This window comes from Chlorocebus sabaeus, chromosome 24 (genome assembly GCF_047675955.1).
Source record: "Chlorocebus sabaeus isolate Y175 chromosome 24, mChlSab1.0.hap1, whole genome shotgun sequence".
Taxonomy (NCBI): domain Eukaryota; kingdom Metazoa; phylum Chordata; class Mammalia; order Primates; family Cercopithecidae; genus Chlorocebus; species Chlorocebus sabaeus.
Window position 1 is genome coordinate 14120016 of NC_132927.1, and position 24659 is coordinate 14144674.

Consider the following 24659-nt stretch of genomic DNA (forward strand, 5'->3'; position numbering starts at 1 on the left):
AACACAAGCAAGTTCAGCAGGGCCAAGCTGAGCTTGTGATGAACTGGCTAGTTAATATTTAGGGACTGTACCTCTCCTTAAGCCCAGAATCACACTCTTTGTGATGAGATACTCAAACTCCAGGATTCCACCAGGAACTGAAACTGACCTTAAAGCAGCTAAATCAAGCTTGTTCTCTCATGCATATGCCAGAGCCTTGATTTAGCATTACTTCTTTCCCTCTTCTACCTCCAAAATACAGAGTTTACCCTATAGGAGCTAAACGAATATAGGATTACTAAACAACACATGAAATAATTCTAAGTGTAAATTTGATTTTAGATCATCCATCTATATTATACTGCAACTTGCAAAAACAATGATTTGCAGTGTTTCAGAGAGTCCTTGGGTCCTGTGGAGGGGTGAGGGCAGGAATAAGTGGGTAGGCTGTGGTCCTTCCAGCAGCCTCCATCAGCCTTCACCTGATTGCAACATTCCCCATCGATCTACTTTATACACTGGGCCTCCAAGTATGAGTTTACTTGACAGATAGGTCCTACCACTTATAAAAGGTGAAAGTGGCCAGGCTCAGTGGCTTATACTGTAATCCCGGCACTCTGGGTGGCTGAAGTGCGAGGACCACTTGAGCCCAGAAGTTTGAGACCAGCCTGAGCAACATAGTGAGACTCTGTCTCAAAAAAAAAAAAAAAAAAAAAAAAAAAGAAAAAGAAAAAGAAAAAAGATGAAAGCCATGGATGTAAAGTATAGTTTTAATATTCTTAATTTTCCAGTGTTATAGCAGTTTCCTGGAGCAATGCAGGTAGAGTGCCTGGTCAGGCCACTGAGGAGATTCCTTGCTTCTCTCAGAGGGTGGCTCTTTTGTCATACTGCCCATGAACTCCTTTAGGAGAGAAAAGGATGGGAAGTAAGGAAAGATACCCTCAAAACTTGTTTGCTCAATCTGTGAAATTTATCCCCTTTTTGTTACGTATTACCCATATCCTTTGAGGGTTTAGGTGGGGGAAAGACAATTACCCAACCCTGTCCTGGTAATGTCCACAACAATTCAGGGCTCTCAGGGTTCCAAAGTTACACTGTGGGCTGGGACCAGGGATGCATTTTGACTTTGGTGGGCCTCAGGCACTTTTGCCTTTGGGGGCACTTCTTACCATAAAAATACTGAAAAAAAAATTTTATGACTATGTTGGTATAAAAGTAAATATTATCCAGGCTGATTTTATTATTATATATTCATTATTACTATATATATTTTTCTTCTGATTTTTTATTTTTATTTTTTTAACTCATCCTCCATTATTGGACATTTATTATATCTAATTTTTTACTTTTATAAACCACGCTGTTTTCTTTTGATTTTAAAAGAAATTAAAAATAAAACATTTTTGTGGGTCCTTAAAAATATCACAGGCCCTAGGCACTGTACCTACTGAGTCTACTAGGTAAGTCAAACCTGCTTGGGACAGGGAGATTAGGTTGGGGGAGGAGGACTCCTCTTCATGTCTTCGTGGGACAGTTTTAAGTTAATTGGTTCTTTCGTATTTCACTTATAGTACCCACATACTCATTTTCTGTTTCCCTGCCCCCTGCCCAGCACATTAATATTATGAATCAGAAGTGAATGTCATGTGGTGGAACTGGAGACAAATCAGAGAGACGGAATCCCATCCTTTCCCAGAAGACCGAGGTTTTCGTATGGGGCTCTGCTCATCAAGCTTAACTTCTTCGTTGGTTGGGATGTTTTCCCAAGTGACTCTCCATCACTCATGCAAATGAGATTTTGGAAAGTCTGCCCCATCAGACTTTGTCAGACATGCCCAAACATGTTCAAATCCCAGTTAGACTCAAGACAGGGCTCCCTATATTTCAAAAACGTTAGGGTTATTTTTATTAATCTTTCCCTTTGATCTGTAAGAATACCTTTAAAAGATGAAGAATGAGAATAAGGGGTGTTTATAAGTAGATAGTCTTATTTCCACTGTCTGTGCTTTAAGTTAGGCTCTTATCAGCCTTCACTTGGATCCTTACAGTGTCTTCAGGACCAACTTTCAGTTTTTACCCCCACCGAAGTTTATTCACCAGACACTAGTATTAATTTACTTTAAAATTTGGCTAGGGCTGGGCGTGGTGGCTCACGCCTGTAATCCCTGCACTTTGGGAGGCCGAGGCAGGCAGATCACAAGGACAGGAGTTTGAGACCAGCCTGGCCAACATAGTGAAACCCCATCTCTACTAAAAATACAAAAATTAGCCGGGCATGGTGGCACGCGCCTGTAGTCCTAGCTACTTAGGAGGCTGAGGCAGGAGAATTGCTTGAATCTGGGAGGCAGAGGTTGCAGCGAGCTGAGATCGTGCCACTGTACACCAGCCCTGGTGACAGTGTGAGATTTCCTCTTAAAAACAATTTTTTTTGGCTGGATACCTCCTGACTACAGGATATAGTCTAATTCCAAACTATGGATAGCATAGAGGGTTCTTCATAATTTGACCTTACTAGCATTGTTTTTTTTTCTTTTTCCTTCTAATTTATTCACCAGTTGTATCAGTTGGTTAATGCTATGTAACAAACTCTCAAAACTAAGGGCTTAGTACCAAACAATATTATTATAGCTCTCACCTTTGTGGATTGGCTGGAGTCAGCTAATCTAGGCTGGGTTTTATTCTGGCTGGAGACTTTAGCTTGGTCAGCTCTGTTCCATGTGGCACATCGAGACCAGGGACCTCCATGCACTTTTATCCCCCTGGAACTAGTGAATTGACTAGGCATGCACTTCTCATAGTAACAGAAGAAGTTCAAGAGAGCAACCTGCAAGCTGTTGAGTCCTAGGGTAGGAATTGGTGCATCATTACTTTTGGCCCATTTTACTGGCTAAAGCAATAAAATGAATAAATCCAGAGACACATGGTTACATCCAAAGTCAGGAGGCAGGAAAATAAACTTTGCTTCTTGACGGAAAAAAAACTGCAAAGTCACATGGCAAAAGGTGTGGATAGAGTGAGAGGTGAAAAATTGAGGCCGTTAATACAAAATTTACCACACCAGCCATCCACTGAATTTTAAAATTTCCTGAACACACCATGTCTGTTTATGAAAGGAATGATAAGGATTCATTCCAGGTGACTGAGTCATGAGGAACCTTGGAAAGTTTATTATTGCTAAAAGACTGTTGGGGTGTCTCTTGCTTCTTGGTTCTATGACTTCTTTGGTCCTTTCCTCACTGATTCTGTTAATCCAGACAGCCTTTCCATACCTCCTACATAATAAGAGTCTGTTCCTGATGCTTCCAACTGAAAACCTTGACTGAATACTTTGATAACTTGAATAATCTCATTGCTTCTGCCCAAAGATTGTCTCTCTTGAGAAGTGAGAGAAGGGAAATGAAAGAAGTGAATAATGTGGTAAATGTTTCCATAGCTTCATATAAATGAAATTAATGGATTAATTTCCCTTTTGAATTAGAATCTGGCTGTGAGCAAAACCATGTTAGAGCACCAAATAAGCACACAACCACAGGGCTCATCACTACCCCTTGGAAGTACAGCTGGGGATGAGGAGTGAGGGAGCCAATGGGAAGATGCTTTCCATCCTAACCCTGTTTGAGTACAGTAAGTGGCACATGTGCACCTGCCTCAGGGGAAGAGAAAGGATCTGAAAATCAATCTAAGGAGTGTTTCTCTACTTGCAGTGCTCTTTGTATCCACTGGACACATTTACTTTCTACTTCTCTCTTAAGAACTATTTTAAGGAAGTGCCGCCTTCTATTCTAAATATAATATTCCCCCCCTTGCCCCAACTCCTTGGTACAAGTTTACTTTGTGTTTCTCTTATGACATGCATTTTTGTTATTTATCTACACATCAATATATATGTTCATCTAGGCTGTGACTACCTAAGTGATCATAATAGACTTTTGTCTTTCTATTTTTAGTAGGATGGATCAAATGAATGCTGAATTTGTTTTATAAGACCATAAACAATCTGGAAGCAAGATTATTTATCTTTTGCTTTTTTATCCTTCACATCACCTCATATAATTCCTTGGACTTAGTAGTCACTCTATAAATAAATATTTGTTGAATGATGTAAACAAAAATATGCTTACTCTTGAGGCTCTGAATTTTATTATTGAAGTATTTATTTATGTTATTAAATCCTCTGTGAGATTAGGAGGCTTAAGAGAATATTCTTATGGATTCTTCTGAAAATTTATCATTTCCTCTCCCAGATCCATATGAGAAAAATTTGGAAGAGATGGAATTTAGTATAGAGAAGAGATAACTGATGGCTGATTATTAATGCTCTTTCACAGGTGATATGAATCAATCACTCTTTATCTTAATTAGGGAAGGTATATGTATTCTCTAAAATACAAACATAGGTTAGATGTTATTAAATATAGATTTCTGTTTGTTAGGGGACTTACAGAGTTTCTCTCGTTGGCTTTAATAATAGGACAAAGAACTATGTTCTTGGTGTGGGCTTATGACAAGTTCTGCCTCTAGAAATCTCTTTAATTTTCTGTAATTCCATATTTTTCACAAATACTGTAGCAATGATACATGGAATGTGTCTTTCAAAGTTACTGACAATATAGTGAAATGTTAGATGATTAAATATATTTCCTGATATTTGGGATAATAATGTGGGACAAAGGAGGGCATATTAAGTATTACACAGTATGTTTTGTTAACACTTGTACTTTGCATTTTTCCTAAGGATCTAGTACAAACTACCTCACTTCTTTTTTTTTTCTTTTTGAGCCTCCTTCTGTTGTCCAGGCTATAGTTCAGTGGCATAATCTTGGCTCACTGCAACGTCCACCTCCCAGGTTAGGCAATTCTGGTGCCTCAGCCTTCCAAGTAGCTGAGATTACAGGCGTCCACCATCATGCACGACTAATTTTTGTATTTTTAGTAGAGGCGGGGTTTCACCATGTTGGCCAGACAGGTCTCGAACCCCTGACCTCAAGTGATCTGCCTGCCTCAGCCTCCCAAAGTGCTGGGATTACAGGTGTGAGCCACTGTGCTGAGCCAAACTACCTCGCTTTTTAATGGGTTTTATAAAGCAATAGATATCTTTTAAGAAGGCTAAGAACAATTACACAATAATAGGTAATAATGAAGAAACACATACCCAAATAATAAAAATTATGAGATTTTGAGATTTTAGGTTCTTTAGGAAATGCCATGAAATATCTGAAGAGCTAGAGTTTTTAAGCCTTTTTAAAGTTATTTATTTCTGTGCAACAAATCACCCCAAAATTTAGCAGCTTGAAACAATGAACATTTATTTCACACAGTTTTTGTGGGTAGGGAATCTAGGAGCAACTTATCTATGTAATTCTAACCTGTGGGGTTGTGTCAAGATCTGGTCTGGGGCTGCTATCATTTGAAGACTTGATTGAGACTGAGGGATCTGCTCCCAGGATGTCTCAGTCATAAGACTGGCAATTTGGTGCTGGTTGTTGGCAGCAGACCTCCCCACAGGACTGCTTAAGCGTTGTTATCACATGGCAGATGACTTCCCCTAGAACAAGTCATCTAGAGAGGGCAATGCGGAAGTTGCCATATATTTTTTTTTGAAATAGCCACACACTGTACTTTCTGCTATATCTTATTGATTACACAGGTCTGTCCTATTCATTGAGGAGGTGACCATTCAGGAAGTGGGAATCATTGGGGATCATCTTGGACAATGGTTACTAGAGCCTTTTTGAAATAAGATCTGCAAGTGGTACTACAAATGTTTTTGTTGAATGTCAGGATAGGTGAACACATATTAATTTATTGAATTTTATATTAGTTAGTATTAATTAACATTTTTGAATGGTTTTACAGTAGAAAACATTTAAGAAAATTAATGGAATTTATTATTTGATTCAGGAACAGCAAAAACAGTGTTTTTGAGATATAGCGTCATTTGAGAAGACATAACAAATATGTTTTCGTCCTTCCTCAGTGATATGATTTGGCTCTGTATCTCCACCCAAATCTCATCTTCAATTGTAATCTCACATGTCGAGGGAGTGTCCAGTAATCCCTATGTGTTGAGGAAGGGAAGTGATTGGATTTTGGGGTTGGTTCCCTCATTCTGTTCATGATAGTGAGTGAATTTTTATGAGATCTGATGGTTTTATCAATGTATTTTTTTCCTGTGTGCTCGCACTGTCCTGCTGCCTTGTGAAGAAGGTGCCTGCTTCACCTTCCACCATGATTGTAAGTTTCCTGAGGGCTCCCCAGCCATGCAGAACTGTGAGTCAATTAAATCTCTACAAATTACCCTGTCTCGGGCAGTTCTTTGTAGGAGTGTGAAAACAGACTAATACACTCAGTTTGTGTCTTGGGAATTTTAGTTTTATGGAATACTGTTGACTAAATAAACAAAAGAGGTATATGAACTTTCAAAAATCATTGATATAGATCCATAATTATTTTCATGTGGTCTTATATTAAAATATGAGGTAAGAACTGCATTTCCTCTCCCTCCATCCCTTGACCCAGAACCCAGCTCTTCTTCACATTTATTTTTCACTAGCATAACTAAAACTGGTGCATTCTCTGATATTTATACTCTTATCCTCATCTCTCTAAATAAATTAGATTCCTATTGAACTTGGAGCCTGTGCATAATAATTACGCTTGATTAAATTTAGTGCTTTGCATTTTGAAAAACATTATTCCTAGTCTGTTGTTTTCATCTCTCTAACTAACTGAAACTTCTTGAGGGAAAGAATCTTGACTTATATTTCTCTTGGATTCCTAGCCCTGGAGTGCTGTGGCACAGTGCTGCTTGCATAGCTCGTCATAACTCACTCAACAGTTGGTATGTAATTCAAAGGGATGTCGTACCTGAAATATCAGATGCTATAACCTAGAATCAGGCATATTAACTTAGATTTCTCCATAGCCTTCTGAAACAAAAGGTCTGGATTTTTTGTTGTCTTTTCTAGTATGAATGTCAAGGAATAAAGAATGGTGCATTGCTCAACCATTGGCTTTATCATATTCTGGAAATATTTTTTCTGATTGCATTGCATCTGTTTTGGATGACCTGATTTAAACAAGCTTTTCATGAATGCCTCATTTTTTTTTTTTTTTCTAAAAGCACTGTAGTTTTCTTTCATAGGGTAGCTAGCAGAGAAGTGATATTATAAAAAGTAGAAATTTTACTTGAAGCCCAAAAATGTTATGTTTCTGGAACTACTGTAGTTTTTTAACAGATTTAAGTAATGGACTATGTTCTGTTAGGACTTTGCGCAAAAGATGGTGTACACATTTAGTTATAGAGAGTGCCTGTAGCAATTTTGATATTTAAATTTATATGGCAGCTGTTCAAATTCCATTTCTTTTTTCTTTTTCAAATCACATTTTAGAGCCAACAGGTCTATGGAATACAGGGTCCAGTCACCCAGAACAGTCATATAAATGTTTAATTTAAAGAGTCACAAGGGGTAAGAACGGATGTCAAACAGCCCTGATACATTCTTGTGCCTGTAAGGAGGATTCCACAGGCCAGCGCCATCAGGGTTTTGCCTGCAGGAAGCAAGAGAAAGTTAATGCAGATCAGGACAGTTTCTCAAGAAAGTAACCTGTGTGGACAAATATTGTTTAGGGCCATACAATGCCTTTTCTTTCCTTCTTTCTAAACCTTGAACTTTACAGTAAGTTATCTAAAAGCAGTGCAGCTTGACTAAGTGCTGATGAAATCATAAAAGGGTATATTTTAGAAACACTCTTTTGGCCCATGCTATTTGGGCCAGTGTCATTTCGGGAGAACCTGGATTGCATGACGAAGAGTAGAGGGCAGCTGCTGTCTCTACTCGTTCTTTTAATGATGATTGAGAAAATACTGGGTCTGCCTAACAGGGCATAGGAACACTGCTGCTTCTGTTGCTGTCCATCTGCTTGAAGCAGTTTAGGGAAAAGACCATGTGGTCTGTTTGTTTTGAATACTAAACAGCACCCTTTAAGCCTCAAAGCTTTGGTTTCAGTGTCTGTGAAATTTGGGCGTCCTTCAGGTTTTATTGATCCTTCAAGGTCCTTCCAGCTTGGACATTTTGGATTCTGTTACACGCTTTAGGTGGAAACTGCTCTATGAAACACATTAAAAAAATGTATCCAGGATTGTGAAGCTGGACCGCTTAGAGCTTTATAAATTTTCAATTGTTTGTGGAGTTAAAAAATTTTGTTTAACACTTTGGCAGACTTGTGGAGAATGTAGAAATAAACTACTAGTTACAGTTTATAACTCAGGGAGAACAGTAGAATTAATGCACGTTAAACAAAATACTAATTGTATTACTTAAAATTTTTCTTTTTGATTTTTTTTCTTAGTCCAACATCCAAATTTTCTGATTCAAGTCAATTTTTATGTCTCAGTCAATTGTTTTTTGTTTTCTTCACATTTCCTAAGGCACTGTTTTACTAGTTTATAATTTTTGTTACTCTCAGGATTTTGTTCCTTGTCTCATTTTCTAAATTTCTGAGTTTGGTTTTGGTGAATTGATTTTCTGTCTGAATAACTCTAAAGATTATTTTGGGAATTTTAGGTTTATAGTAGTACCTCTTCAAGTAACAGTTATGTGGTTAGTTCATTTCTTATAATTATGTTCTTTTCTGTTTCATATCTAGAATTTCCAGTATAATGTCAAATTATGGTGGTGCCAATAGGGATCCTTATTTTGCTTTTTATTTTAACATGAACAAAAACTATTATTATGTATAAGACACTTTCTGTTTGCATGTATTATATCATTTAATCCTCATAATAAGCATATGAGGTATGTGCTAATATTATTCCCATTTTACAAAATTGAGAGGTTGAGTAATTTGCTTGAGAATGTCCTAAAGTGACCAAGTCAAGATTTGAAACCAAAACCTAAGCATGTGTGCTCAACCACGTTATCATTCCACCTTCCATATGATTTTCACTTGAGAGTACCATGAAGATCATTGTATGTTTGTACATTTGACTTATAAATTAATGGATTTCCTAATGTTGAATAAGTCACATTATTTTTACTCTCACCTGTTACCTCTACATCCATTTGTGTTTCTTTGCTATTAAACTTTAGATCCAACACTAGCAAAATTATTGTTGTCAATAAAACATTTTTTTACATTACATGTCTTTTTTTTTTCTTTTTTCTTTTTTTTTTTTTTTGAGACGGAGTCTCGGTCTATTACCAGGCTGGAGTGCAATGGCGAGAGATCTCGGCTCACTGCAACCTCCGCCTCCCTATGTGTCTTTTTTAAATGTCAAGTGTGAAGTTTATTTCTCTGGCTTTACTAGACTATAGACAAACAAAAATAAGTCCTTATGTCGTTGGGCAATGTAGTAACTATCATGTATAAATTTTACTGCTATATTAGTTAAAAATGTCTAAGGAGCAGGGAAATGACATTTGTCGTGTACCTACTATTTTCAAGTGCTCATCATATCCAATTACTTTTTTTTTTACACTGAGGTGAATTCACATAAAGTAAAATTAACCATCTTACAATACACAATTCGGTGGCATCAACATTTCCAATGTTGAGCAGCCATCACCTTCATTTAGTTTCAAAACCATTTCATCCTTCCAAAAGGATACGCTATACACATTAAACAGTCATTCGCCATTCTCCGTACCCCTCAGGCCCTGGCAACAACAATTTGGCTTTGTTCTCTATAGATTTACCTATTCTGGGTGTTTCATATAAATGGAATCATACAATTTATGACCTGTGGTGTCTGGCTTCTTTCAATTATCATAATGTTTTCAAGATTCATCCAACATCATGGCATACATCAGTACTTCATTACTTTTGTTGGTTGAATGGTATTCTATTGTATGGATATACCAAATTTTGTTTATTCATTCATCCATGAATGGACATTTGGCTTGTTTCCACCTTTTGGCTATTGTGAATAGTGCTGCATCGATGTACAAATATCTATTGAAATACCTGCCTTCAGTTTTTTGGGGCATATTCCTAAAAGGGAAATTGCTGGGTCAATTGGTAATAGTATGCAAGTTTTTGAGGAACCTCCAAACCTTTCCACAGTGGCTGCACCATTTTACATTCCTGGTAGCAGCGTACAAAGATTCTAGTTTCTCTGCATCCTAGTCAAGTCTTGTTATTTTCTTTTTCTTGTTTTTTTTTTTTTTTTTTTTTTTTTTTTTATTGTAGCCATCCTAGTGAGTATAAAGTGGTAAGTGGTATCTCATTGTGATTTTGATTTGCGTTTCCCTGATTATTTGTATTGGTCATCTTTTCATGTGCTTGTTGGCTTTTGTATATCTTCTTTGGAGAAATGTCAAAAATACTTTGCCCATTTTTTGACTATATAGAAATGAAAATTTGTTGTCTATCTCCTGTGATTATATCCTCACTTTCGCCAAATAATTCACAGAGTTTTATAATTCACAACAGAGAATTAGTGCTATGACTTCCAGAATATTCTTCTTGTATGTTAGTGTCAAAACTCTTTCAAAGGAAAGAATACTAGACAATTTTCTGTTGCATGGTGGTATTAATGACAGTGATTCTGAGACTAAAAAACTTGCTTTTCTTGTTTGGGAAATGCTTAATTGAGAAATGCCAAAGTTGTTGACACTAAAGAATGATTAGTTAGAGGATCATGGTCAGAGATAGTGGTGGCCAGGACACTTACGACTAGTAGGAAGAGGGAGGGAGTGAAATTCTTAAGCTGAATAATCAGGGTATTTCCTTTGAAGCTTCTTTCTGTTGTTTTTTTCTGCGTTAAAAACTGCTTGTGTTATTGCCAAAGAGTATTATTAACTTCAAAGCCAGGAGTTCATTGCCCATTTTAATTTTTTTGGTCTTTTTGTTGACTTCTAAGACTTCCTTATATATTCCTAATATTAGACCCTTGCAGGCAAATGATTTACAAATATTTTCTCCCATTCAATGGGTTGCATTTTTACTTTCTTCATAGTGTCCTCGATGCACAGAAGTTTTAAATTTGGTAAAATCCAATTTGTCTATTTTTTCTTTGGTTGCTTATGTTTTTGTTGTTATATCTAAGAAGCTATTGCCAAATCCAAGGTCATGAAGATTTATTCATATGTTTTGTTCTAAGAATCTTACAGTTTATAGGTCTTACATTCAGGTATTTGACCCATTTTTAGTTAATTTTTATATATCATACGAGATAGGGGGCCAACTTTATTTTTTTTGCAAGTTGATATCCAGTTGCCCCAGCACCATTTGAAGAGTATATTTGTTTCCCATTGACTGTTTTTGGCACCTTTGTCAAAAGTTGATTGACCATGGGTTGGATGAGTTTATTTTTGGACTCTCACATTTATTCCATTGATCTAGATGTCTATCCTTATATTAGTATCACATGTTTTGATTGTTGTAGTTTGATAGTAAATTTTGAAATAGGTAAGTGTGAGTCCTCCAGTTTTATTTTTCCTTTTCAAGATTGTTTTGCCTATTCAGGGGAACTTTCAATTCCATTGACTTTTAGGATCGGTTTTTCTAGTTTTGAAAAAAAGGCCCTTGGGTTTTTGATAGGGATTGCAAAGAATCTGTAGATAGCTTTGGGGAGTCTTCCCATCTTAACAATATTAAGTCTTTCAATCCATGGACATGGGATACCTTTCCTTTCATTTAGGACGTCTTTAGTTTCTTTCAGGAATATTTTATACAAGTCTTGTGCTTTTTTGGTTGAATTATTTCTAAGTATCTTATTCTCATTTATGGCATTTTAAATGGAATTGTTTTCTTAATTTTGTTTGTAGATTGTTCATTGTTTGGAAATAAAACTTATTTTTATGTAATTTCCCTGTACCCTACAACTTTAGTTGTAAGTTTTTTTGTATTCTTTATGATTTCATAAAGAATACTGTATATGTGTAATCTAGTAAGTTTTTTTGTATTCTTTATGATTTTCTGTATATGTGTAATCATATTCATTTACAAATAAAGATATTTTTTAGAATTACTGGTTTTTATTATTCTGATGACAGTGAACTTTGGGCAGTGTTCTTTGTGTGTTTCTGCTCAGAGGACATTGAACTTAGGAGGTTTGTAGTTGTCATGATATTTGGAAAATTTTTGGCCATTTGTGTGTGAATGTTTTCAGTCACTCTCCATATCCCTTTCTGGAGCTCCAATTAAATATATGTCCGACTGAGTATTCATTTTATTTTAGTTTTCTTTCTCTCTGTGGTTCATTTGGCATGGTTACTGTTGATAAGGCTTCAGGTTAACTGACATTTTCTTCTGCAATGTCTTTTTGTTCTGTTAATGCCACTCAGTGAGAATTTTATTTTAGATGATGTATGTTCTATCTAGAGATGTCACATTTAATTCTGTTTCTTAAGTTTGCTCCTCTTTATGCTTACATTTTTATTTAATGTTGAACACTTATAATATTTATATTAGAAATTTAAGATCCTTATTTGCTAATTCCAAAATGTATGTCATTTTTGGGTCTTTTTGTATGATTTTCTTCCTGGTTATGTATCACATATTTGTGCTTCTTCATGTGACCAGCAACTTCTGATTGGATGTTGGACATTATGAATTTTGCATTGGGTTTTATTGACTTCCTTTAAAGAGTGTTAGAGTTTGTTATGATAGGCAGTTAAGTTACTTGAAGAACAGCTTGATTTTTTTCAAGAATTATTTTAAAGCATTGTTAATGTCCACAGTAGTCTTTACTCAAGGGTTAATTTAGCATTACTACTAATAGATGATCCTTTTGGCCTTTATAATGAATGTACCACGTATCTTGCATGTCTGGTGGGAGACCTAATGAATCCCAACCTTGTGTGAGCTCTGGGAATTGTGGCTTACAGCTCCTTGGTAATTGTTTTCTTCCCTGGCAGGGTTTCTTTGTCTAGCCTCGTGGGTTTCCCCATTGCATGGGCAGACTTTCAGCCAAAGACTCAAGGACCCTATGCCGATTTCTGGAGCTCTTTGTCTGTGCAGTGCCCTCATCTCCACACTGTTCCTTACAAATTCTAGCCCCTTCGTCCTCCTCTCATCTGATCTATGTCTCTTCAATTTAGTAAGATACTTGGGCTCTGTTTGGTTTCTGCCTTTTTGTGCCATGTTCTGGAAATTGTGTCAGGCAGAAATCAGGTAATTGTAACTCTTACCTTGTTTCCATTCTCTGTCATCACGGTTCTGCACTGCCTGTTGTCAAATTCTAAAATAGTTGCTGTAATGTTTTGTCCAGTTTTATAGTTATTTATAACAAGAGGACAGAAGTAGAAGCCAATGGCCTGAATTAGATCCTTTTAATAAAGCAAATAAAAAGTAGAAAAATAAGAGTTTTAAGGTACAATGGGAGTTTGAATCTTGCTGTTCACATTACTAAAAGGCTAGAAGAAAAAGGGACCTTAAAAATTCATGTAGGCCAGGCACAGTGTCTCATGCCTGTGTAATCCCAGCACTTTGGGAGGCCAAGGAGGAAGGATTCCTTAAGACCGTGAGGTCAAGATCAGCCTGGGCAATGTAGAGATACCCCATCTCTACAAAAAAGCAAAAACATTAGTTGAGTGTTGTGGCATGCACTTGTAGTCCATGCCACTCAGGAGGCTGAGGTGAGAGGAACGCTTGAGCCCAGGAGTTTGAGGTTACAGGGAGCTATGATTGCACCACTGCATTCCAGCATGGGTGACAGAGCAAGTCTGTTTCAAAAAAAGTCATGTTATTGAATGCCTATTTAAAAAGTATTAAGACTGAGGGGAAGGAAAGCAAAATAATGTGCCTGTTGATGCCTGATTTGTGGCTTTACAGTTTGGATGGACAGAACCTGGGTCTCTTTATACCTAGATCATTGTTAGTAATTGGAGTGTACTATCTTCTTGCCATTTCAACTGAGTAGAGAGTATATCATTGCAATTGTCACTAGCTGTGGTAAAAATGATACTAACAATCCATCCAGTGAGGTTTTAAGCATATTCTTTCTTGCCCTTGGTTGCATCAAATTTTAGTTTTGATTTTATCTTTCTTGGGGAGTGTTTTATAGAATCTGACTTAATAGCATTATTTTATAGCATCTGACTTAATATTACCTATCTTGTTAAATCTAAAAATATATTTATAGAGATCAGCAAAAAGCCATGAAATTGAAAACATAGATAAAAATATTTTTATATTTATTTATTTATTTATTTTTTAAACAGAGTTTCCCTCTTGTTGTCTAGGCTGTAGTGCAATGACATGATCTCAGCTCACTGCAGCCTCTTCCTGCTGGGATCAAGTGATTCTCCTGCCTCAGCCTCCCAAGTAGCTGGGATTACAGACATGTGCCACCATGCCTGGCTAATTTTGTATTTTTAGTGGAGATGGGGGTTTTACTATGTTGGCCAGGCTTGTCTCCAATTCCTGACCTCAGGTGATCCACCCACCTCGGCCTCCCAAAGTGCTGGGATTACAGGCATGAGCCACCACACCCTGCCTTTATTGTTTTTATTTATTTACCATGTGTTTTTTTTTTTTTGCAATCAAGAATGTGGCATTTATATAATGATGACTTGTTGGGAATGAAACCTTGATTAGTGTTTTATTGCATTTTTAATATTAATATTAACATAATAATAACATACAGCACATAAAAATGAAATAAGCTTTTTGGATGTTACATTAAGGTATCGCATGTTATTTTTGGAGACACATGAAGTGTGTTCTTTTGACAATCAAAAAATTCTCAACTATATCAAAAATGAAGGGTTTGTTACCCTTGAGTGTCAGTCACATTGATTATTTCTTTTTTTGTTTTGTTTTTTTTTTTAATTTATTTATTATTATTATACTTTAAGTTGTAGGGTACATGTGCACAACGTGCAGGTTTGTTACATATGTATACTTGTGCCATGTTGGTGTGCTGCACCCATCAACTCGTCATTTACATCAGGTATAACTCCCAATGCAATCCCTCCCCCCTCCCCCCTCCCCATGATAGGCCCCAGTGTGTGATGTTCCCCTTCCCGAGTCCAAGTGATCTCATTGTTCAGTTCCCACCTATGAGTGAGAACATGCGGTGTTTGGTTTTCTGTTCTTGTGATAGTTTGCTAAGAATGATGGTTTCCAGCTGCATCCATGTCCCTACAAAGGACACAAACTCATCCTTTTTTATGGCTGCATAGTATTCCATGGTGTATATGTGCCACATTTTCTTAATCCAATCTGTCACTGATGGACATTTGGGTTGATTCCAAGTCTTTGCTCTTGTGAATAGTGCTGCAATAAACATACGTGTGCATGTGTCTTTATAGCAGCATAATTTATAATCCTTTGGGTATATACCCAGTAATGGGATGGCTGGGTCATATGGTACATCTAGTTCTAGATCCTTGAGGAATCGCCATACTGTTTTCCATAATGGTTGAACTAGTTTACAATCCCACCAACAGTGTAAAAGTGTTCCTATTTCTCCACATCCTCTCCAGCACCTGTTGTTTCCTGACTTTTGAATGATCGCCATTCTAACTGGTGTGAGATGGTATCTCATTGTGGTTTTGATTTGCATTTCTCTGATGGCCAGTGATGATGAGCATTTTTTCATGTGTCTGTTGGCTGTATGAATGTCTTCTTTTGAGAAATGTCTGTTCATATCCTTTGCCCACTTTTCGATGGGGTTGTTTGTTTTTTTCTTGTAAATTTGTTTGAGTTCTTTGTAGGTTCTGGATATTAGCCCTTTGTCAGATGAGTAGATTGCAAAAATTTTCTCCCATTCTGTAGGTTGCCTGTTCACTCTGATGGTAGTTTCTTTTGCTGTGCAGAAGCTCTTTAGTTTAATGAGATCCCATTTGTCAATTTTGGCTTTTGCTGCCATTGCTTTTGGTGTTTTAGACATGAAGTCTTTGCCCATGCCTATGTCCTGAATGGTACTACCTAGGTTTTCCTCTGGGATTTTTATGGTATTAGGTCTAACATTTAAGTCTCTAATCCATCTTGAATTAATTTTCGTATAAGGAGTAAGGAAAGGATCCAGTTTCAGCTTTCTACTTATGGCTAGCCAATTTTCCCAGCACCATTTATTAAATAGGGAATCCTTTCCCCATTTCTTTTTTCTCTCAGGTTTGTCAAAGATCAGATGGCTGTAGATGTGTGGTATTATTTCTGAGGACTCTGTTCTGTTCCATTGGTCTATATCTCTGTTTTGGTACCAGTACCATGCTGTTTTGGTTACTGTAGCCTTGTAGTATAGTTTGAAGTCAGGTAGCGTGATGCCTCCAGCTTTGTTCTTTTGACTTAGGATTGTCTTGGAGATGCGGGCTCTTTTTTGGTTCCATATGAACTTTAAAGCAGTTTTTTCCAATTCTGTGAAGAAGCTCATTGGTAGCTTGATGGGGATGGCATTGAATCTATAAATTACCTTGGGCAGTATGGCCATTTTCACGATATTGATTCTTCCTATCCATGAGCATGGTATGTTCTTCCATTTGTTTGTGTCCTCTTTGATTTCACTGAGCAGTGGTTTGTAGTTCTCCTTGAAGAGGTCCTTTACATCCCTTGTAAGTTGGATTCCTAGGTATTTTTTTCTCTTTGAAGCAATTGTGAATGGAAGTTCATTCTTGATTTGGCTCTCTGTTTGTCTGTTACTGGTGTATAAGAATGCTTGTGATTTTTGCACATTAATTTTGTATCCTGAGACTTTGCTGAAGTTGCTTATCAGCTTAAGGAGATTTTGGGCTGAGACAATGGGGTTTTCTAAATATACAATCATGTCATCTGCAAAGAGGGACAATTTGACTTCTTCTTTTCCTAACTGAATCCCCTTGATTTCTTTCTCTTGCCTGATTGCCCTAGCCAGAACTTCCAACACTATGTTGAATAGGAGTGGTGAGAGAGGGCATCCCTGTCTTGTGCCAGTTTTCAAAGGGAATGTTTCCAGTTTTTGCCCATTCAGTATGATATTGGCTGTGGGTTTGTCATAAATAGCTCTTATTATTTTGAGGTACGTTTCATCAATACCGAATTTATTGAGCGTTTTTAGCATGAAGGGCTGTTGAATTTTGTCAAAAGCCTTTTCTGCATCTATTGAGATAATGATGTGGTTCTTGTCTTTGGTTCTGTTTATATGCTGGATTATGTTTATTGATTTGCGAATGTTGAACCAGCCTTGCATCCCAGGGATGAAGCCCACTTGATCATGGTGGATAAGCTTTTTGATGTGTTGCTGAATCCGGTATGCCAGTATTTTATTGAGGATTTTTGCTTCGATGTTCATCAAGGATATTGGTCTAAAATTCTCTTTTTTTGTTGTGTCTCTGCCAGGCTTTGGTATCAGGATGATGTTGGCCTCATAAAATGAGTTAGGGAGGATTCCCTCTTTTTCTATTGATTGGAATAGTTTCAGAAGGAATGGTACCAACTCCTCCTTGTACCTCTGGTAGAATTCAGCTGTGAATCCATCTGGTCCTGGACTTTTTTTGGTTAGTAGGCTATTAATTATTGCCTCAATTTCAGAGCCTGCTATTGGTCTATTCAGGGATTCAACTTCTTCCTGGTTTAGTCTTGGAAGAGTGTAAGTGTCCAGGAAATTATCCATTGCTTCTAGATTTTCCAGTTTATTTGCGTAGAGGTGTTTATAGTATTCTCTGATGGTAGTTTGTATTTCTGTGGGGTCGGTGGTGATATCCCCTTTATCATTTTTAATTGCGTCAATTTGATTCTTCTCTCTTTTCTTCTTTATTAGTCTTGCTAGTGGTCTGTCAATTTTGTTGATCTTTTCAGAAAACCAACTCCTGGATTCATTGATTTTTTGGAGGGTTTTTTGTGTCTCTATCTCCTTCAGTTCTGCTCTGATCTTAGTTATTTCTTGCCTTCTGCTAGCTTTCGAATGTGTTTGCTCTTGCTTCTCTAGTTCTTTTAATTGCGATGTTAGAGTGTCAATTTTAGATCTTTCCTGCTTTCTCTTGTGGGCATTTAGTGCTATAAATTTCCCTCTACACACTGCTTTAAATGTGTCCCAGAGATTCTGGTATGTTGTATCTTTGTTCTCATTGGTTTCAAAGAACATCTTTATTTCTGCCTTCATTTCGTTGTGTACCCAGTAGTCATTCAGGAGCAGGTTGTTCAGTTTCCATGTAGTTGAGCGGTTTTGATTGAGTTTCTTAGTCCTGAGTTCTAGTTTGATTGCACTGTGGTCTGAGAGACAGTTTGTTATAATTTCTGTTCTTGTACATTTGCTGAGGAGTGCTTTACTTCCAATTACATGGTCAATTTTGGAGTAAGTACGATGTGGTGCTGAGAAGAATGTATACTCTGTTGATTTGGGGTGGAGAGTTCTATAGATGTCTATTAGGTCTGCTTGCTGCAGAGATGAGTTCAATTCCTGGATCCTTGTTAACTTTCTGTCTCGTTGATCTGTCTAATGTTGACAGTGGAGTGTTGAAGTCTCCCATGATTATTGTATGGGAGTCTAAGTCTCTTTGTAAGTCTCTAAGGACTTGCTTTATGAATCTGGGTGCTCCTGTATTGGGTGCATATATATTTAGGATAGTTAGCTCTTCCTGTTGAATTGATCCCTTTACCATTATGTAATGGCCTTCTTTGTCTCTTTTGATCTTTGATGGTTTAAAGTCTGTTTTATCAGAGACTAGTATTGCAACCCCCGCTTTTTTTTGTTCTCCATTTGCTTGGTAAATCTTCCTCCATCCCTTTATTTTGAGCCTATGTATGTCTCTGCGTGTGAGATGGGTCTCCTGAATACAGCAGACTGATGGGTCTTGACTCTTTTTCCAGTTTGCCAGTCTGTGTCTTTTAATTGGAGCATTTAGTCCATTTACATTTAAGGTTAAGATTGTTATGTGTGAACTTGATCCTGCCATTATGATATTAACTGGTTATTTTGCTCGTTAGTTGATGCAGTTTCTTCCTAGCCTTGATGGTCTTTACATTTTGGCATGTTTTTGCAATGGCTGGTACCGGTTGTTCCTTTCCATGTTTAGTGCTTCCTTCAGGGTCTCTTGTAAGGCAGGCCTAGTGGTGACAAAATCTCTAAGCATTTGCTTATCTGTAAAGGATTTTATTTCTCCTTCACTTATGAAACTTAGCTTGGCTGGATATAAAATTCTGGGTTTAAAATTCTTTTCTTTAAGAATGTTGAATATTGGCCCCCCTCTCTTCTGGCTTGAAGAGTTTCTGCCGAGAGATCTGCTGTTAGTCTGATGGGCTTCCCTTTGTGGGTAACCCGACCTTTCTCTCTGGCTGCCCTTAAGATTTTTTCCTTCATTTCAACTTTGGTGAATCTGGCAATTATGTGTCTTCGAGTTGCTGTTCTCGAGGAGTATCTTTGTGGCGTTCTCTGTATTTCCTGGATTTGAATGTTGGCCTGCCCTACTAGGTTGGGGAAGTTCTCCTGGATGATATCCTGAAGAGTGTTTTCCAACTTGGTTCCATTTTCCCCCTCACTTTCAGGCACCCCAATCAGACGTAGATTTGGTCTTTTTACATAATCCCATACTTCTTGCAGGCTTTGTTCATTTCTTTTTCTTCTTTTTTCTTTTGGTTTCTCTTCTCGCTTCATTTCATTCATTTGATCCTCAATCGCTGACATTCTTTCTTCCAGTTGATCAAGTCGGTTACTGAAGCTTGTGCATTTGTCACGTATTTCTCGTGTCATGGTTTTCGTCTCTTTCATTTTGTTTATGACCTTCTCTGCATTAATTACTCTAGCCATCAATTCTTCCACTTTTTTTTTCAAGATTTTTAGTTTCTTTGCGCTGGGTACGTAATTCCTCCTTTAGCTCTGAGAAATTTGATGGACTGAAGCCTTCTTCTCTCATCTCGTCGAAGTCATTCTCCGTCCAGCTTTGATCCGTTGCTGGCGATGAGCTGCGCTCCTTTGCCGGGGGAGATGCACTCTTATTTTTTGAATTTCCAGCTTTTCTGCCGTGCTTTTTCCCCATCTTTGTGGTTTTATCTGCCTCTGGTCTTTGATGATGGTGATGTACTGATGGGGTTTTGGTGTAGGTGTCCTTCCTGTTTGATAGTTTTCCTTCTAACAGTCAGGACCCTCAGGTGTAGGTCTGTTGGAGATTGCTTGAGGTCCACTCCAGACCCTGTTTGCCTGGGTATCAGCAGCAGAGGCTGCAGAAGATAGAATATTTCTGAACAGCGAGTGTACCTGTCTGATTCTTGCTTTGGAAGCTTCCTCTCAGGGGTGTACTCCACCCTGTGAGGTGTGGGGTGTCAGACTGCCCCTAGTGGGGGATGTCTCCCAGTTAGGCTACTCAGGGATCAGGGACCCACTTGAGCAGGGAGTCTGTCCCTTCTCAGATCTCAACCTCCGTGTTGGGAGATCCACTGCTCTCTTCAAAGCTGTCAGACAGAGTTGTTTGCGTCTGCAGAGCTTTCTGCTGCATTTGTTATTGTTTACTGTGCCCTGTCCCCAGAGGTGGAGTCTACAGAGACAGGCAGGTTTCCTTGAGCTGCTGTGAGCTCCACCCAGTTCGAGCTTCCCAGCAGCTTTGTTTACCTACTTAAGCCTCAGCAATGGCGGGCGCCCCTCCCCCAGCCTCGCTGCTGCCTTGCCGGTAGATCACAGACTGCTGTGCTAGCAATGAGGGAGGCTCCGTGGGTGTGGGACCCTCCCGGCCAGGTGTGGGATATGATCTCCTGGTGTGCCTGTTTGCTTAAAGCGCAGTATTGGGGTGGGAGTTACCCGATTTTCCAGGTGTTGTGTGTCTCAGTTCCCCTGGCTAGGAAAAGGGATTCCCTTCCCCCTTGCGCTTTCCAGGTGAGGCAATGCCTCGCCCTGCTTCAGCTCTCGCTGGTCGGGCTGCAGCAGCTGACCAGCACTGATCGTCTGGCACTCCCCAGTGATATGAACCCAGTACCTCAGTTGAAAATGCAGAAATCACCGGTCTTCTGTGTTGCTCGCGCTGGGAGTTGGAGACTGGAGCTGTTCCTATTCGGCCATCTTGCTCCGCCACACCTACCATGTGTTATTGACTACTTTATATGTCTCTATTTCTCATTTACTACCCGAATTGACTAGCATTTTAGTATAATGAATAATTTGCCTCAATGGTTTAAAAAATTTGCGTCACTTTGTTTCCTTTTCTTATTCAAGGATATTTCTTTAATGGGAAAAATGTACCGCAAAACATCAAGTATGCAAGCAGAAACACCTGAGATACAAGCAGAGCATAGATTCCAGATGGGTGCTGAGGAATCACAAACGGTAAAGTCTTTAATAAAAATCCTCCTTGCCTCTGTTAAAGTAACAGCATGCTTTCTGTTGCTTGAATGTTTATATAGAGAGTTAAAAAAATTTCTCTGATGTATTTTAGAAGTGTGTTTACCTGTGAGAACATCTAACTCGATACCACACTGGGAGTCTTGGGCCATTTTGGCTCACTGTTGCTGGCTCCCATAGACCTTCTGAGCTAAGGCCCCAAACTCTTTTTAGAAGGGGAAGATTTTAACAATTCTTATTTAGAGACATTTAGATCTAGAAGGTAGTTGGATAATTAATTAAAAATTGTTAGCTTCTAAGAAAGCATTACTTTTGTCTGTATTCAGCTAGAAGAATTGTTAAAAACATTGCAAGGGGAGAATTTGGTTGAGAAATGTGGACAGTTGGTGACAGAAATTTGTTGTGGAAATAAATATTTCTTCTTATCCATCATTGGTAAAATAACCATTGGATTCAAAGCAATCTGGAACATATTCCTTGTGAATGGAAAGTGTCTCTTGGTGTATAGAAAGTCACATTTACATAGAAAAGTGATAACCTGATGGTCAGCTCCTCTACAAAGAATTCATAAAATGTTACCATTAAATTACAAGCTCCTTTGGTTCCTGAAAATATGACCCCTGCATACATAAATTGTGATCATATTTCATTTTTAGGTTAGCATATCATGTTCAGAAAGTGCATGGAATTTTTCTTTTCACAAACGCTATGAATCCTGTAATGTTAGAGTTACCCCAAATGGTTGAACTCCTAGAGTTTGAGATGCTTTCAGGCCATATCTTTTTCTCCTTTGTATTCTTATTACTAGCCTCATGACCCAGCATGAGATGGTACTAGTAGCCCTTTGTAATAGTATGTGGATATATCAATTAGGAAGCCTTATCATATATGCTATGGACTTAAGACTGACATCTAGGGTAGCTGCCTCTAGTTGACACTGTTTACAAACAGATATCAAACCTTCTGACCTCGATACCTCTAACAGGTATAGTAAACTGAAAATACAATATCAGTTAGGTTTAGCAAAATAGAAATCTTCATTAATAGAATAAACTTAACACCATTCACTACATTCATGTAAAGTATAAGGAAATACACCATTTTGAAGGAAACTGTGAAAAAGGCCAACAATCAGATATCTAGCCTAGATACCATCTTGATTATTTAAAATAAAGAGTTAAACAAAAATATTAATTTATTTGTAATTCTGCTGGAACCGTTCCCTAAGCATTGACATTTACAGGCAATCACCGGACCTCTTCTGGCCTCTGGCTTTTTATAAGGGAGCTGACCCACTTCTCTAGAGGTAAAATACTTTTCGACTTGGTACCTGGTCATGGACGCTTCCATCCATCCCTCCTGCCCTCAGACATCAGACTCCATCTTCTTCGGCCTTTGGACTCTTGGACTTACTCTAGTGGTTTGCTGGGGGCTTTTGGGCCTTTGGCCACAGACTGAAGGCTGCCTTGTCAGCTTCCCTACCTTTGAAGATTTTGGACTTGGACTGAGTCACTATTGGCTTCATTCTTCCTCAGCTTGCAGAGGACACACACAAAAACTAAATGCAAAAAAAGATATATCCCTTGTAAAGATGTGAGTCAAGCCAATGGAGTGGCTGAATGGCTCCCTGCTAAATATTCAAATGTCCCCCACCCTCTTGCAGTTAGATGGGGTCATGTAGCTGTTTGTGGCCAATGGGGTGCGAAGGAAAGTGATATGGTCACTGTTCTGTGGTGACCATAAAAGCTGTGTTTTGGTGTGAAGGAACTACAACCTGGAAGCAGCCTAGATGGCTGAGCTACCATAAGAAGTATGCCTGCCCTAAAGAGCCACTGTGATTTGTAGTCAACACACTGTCCCAGTGTGTTGAACCACTATTTTTTTGGGGGGCGGGTAGTTGGGCATAGCCTATCCTGATGACCAGTGACAAAAATGAAGCTAAAAAAGTTTTAAGTAACTTGGCTAGGGTCAAACATCTATTAATTAACAGATCCTGGATTTGAATTCAGTCCCATTTGGTTAAAAACATGTTCTTAATCTTTCCATAACACCATCCAGTAGCTTTATAAAAACAGGAGCTCCTGCTTGATGACTTGTGATATGGGAAAAAAAAAAAAAAACCAACATGAGCTCAAGATTAAAGTTCTATTTTACAAAATTAAATTTCTTGGTCTAGCTATACCTTCTTGCATAATAAAGAAAATTTCATAGTATTTGATATTGTATGCCATCTTTTACCCGTAACAACTGTGGGGTAGCTGTAGTTTTGAGACAAGGGCTAAGGAAAATAATTTGCCAGCATTCACATTTTTCTTAAGTCAATTTGAGCTTCTCTTTCTAAATCTTCAGAGGAAACTTATCACCTGTGCTTCGTTTCAAGCGTGCATTTTCATATTCATCTTGTTGTCAGATAGAATCTGTTGCATCACCGAAAAGCCTAGAAGGACCAATTAAAAAAAAAAAAAAAAAAGCATTCTCGCACGTTTACTTTTTCCAACAGAGTATGCATAAGGAACTTCCTGAAGCCATGTCAAGTATTCTCCAGACTGAACAAGAGGATATAGAATGGGGAACCTCAGAAGTAGAAAGCACAGTATTTAAACCTCAGAAAATTTCACAAGTTCAGCCAGGAGAGGAATTAAGTAAACCTTTGGAAGATGGACAGCCCACAAGTGATTCAAAAGAAGCCAAGCGGGTGTCTTTAACGGTAAGAAACTATTTATGTTGGAAACACCTAAGAATTATGAGAATGGAGGATGTGCAGGTGTGAAGAATTGGCCCAGGCAAGGACCAAGCTATGGGGCTGGGCGTGGGGGTGATGGTGTGTTCACTCTGAAAAGGGGGCCTCAGAAGTGCAAGTTGCCCATTTAGGAAAAGAGAACATGTTTTTTGAGGATTTCTAGTGTCAACCCTAATTGCAACTCTGGGGAAAGAAAACAGATTTTCAAGGAGGGAAGGAATTTTTAGGTCTTTTAGAAATTGGCCAAGAATCTTCTAGTTGCCATCTCGAGGAAGTCAGGAATTGTAGTCCAGGAAATAGAACTTGGTGAACTTTATAGCTTTTATAACTTTACCTAATTTAAGTTCATACTAACCCCTGGGTCTTTTTCTACTGTGAGAATGTTTACAAGATTCATTTTATCTATTGTTTACATAATTTTTTAATCATATTTGCACATCACCCTGCCTTTACAGTAGGATTTAAGTTTCCTCTTATCCATGGCTTTACTTTCCGAGGTTTTAGTTAGCTGTGGTCAACTGCAGTGTGGAGATAGGTGAATATACGTAGGACAGTAAGATATTTAGAGAGAGAGAGAGACCATATTCACATAACTTTTATTACAGTATGTTATAATTGTTCTATTGTATTATTATTGTTGTTAATCTTATACTGTGCTTCATTTATAAATTAAACTTTATCTTCCATACGTATGTATGGGAAAGAGCATAGTATATATAGGGTTCAGTAGTATCCAAGGTTTCAAGC

The 24659-nt window shown here is 38.0% G+C and overlaps 1 protein-coding gene across 2 annotated transcripts in view; it reads left to right on the top strand.

Annotated features, from left to right (window-relative positions):
* Positions 1–24659, top strand: part of TTC6 (tetratricopeptide repeat domain 6) — a 234798-nt gene that overhangs the window by 61627 nt on the left and 148512 nt on the right. For both annotated transcript variants that reach the window (XM_073010817.1, XM_007986533.3), the window contains 2 exons: positions 21047–21157; positions 23673–23879. In XM_073010817.1, the coding sequence (XP_072866918.1) occupies positions 21047–21157; positions 23673–23879 (318 nt within the window). The remainder of the gene's footprint in view (positions 1–21046; positions 21158–23672; positions 23880–24659) is intronic.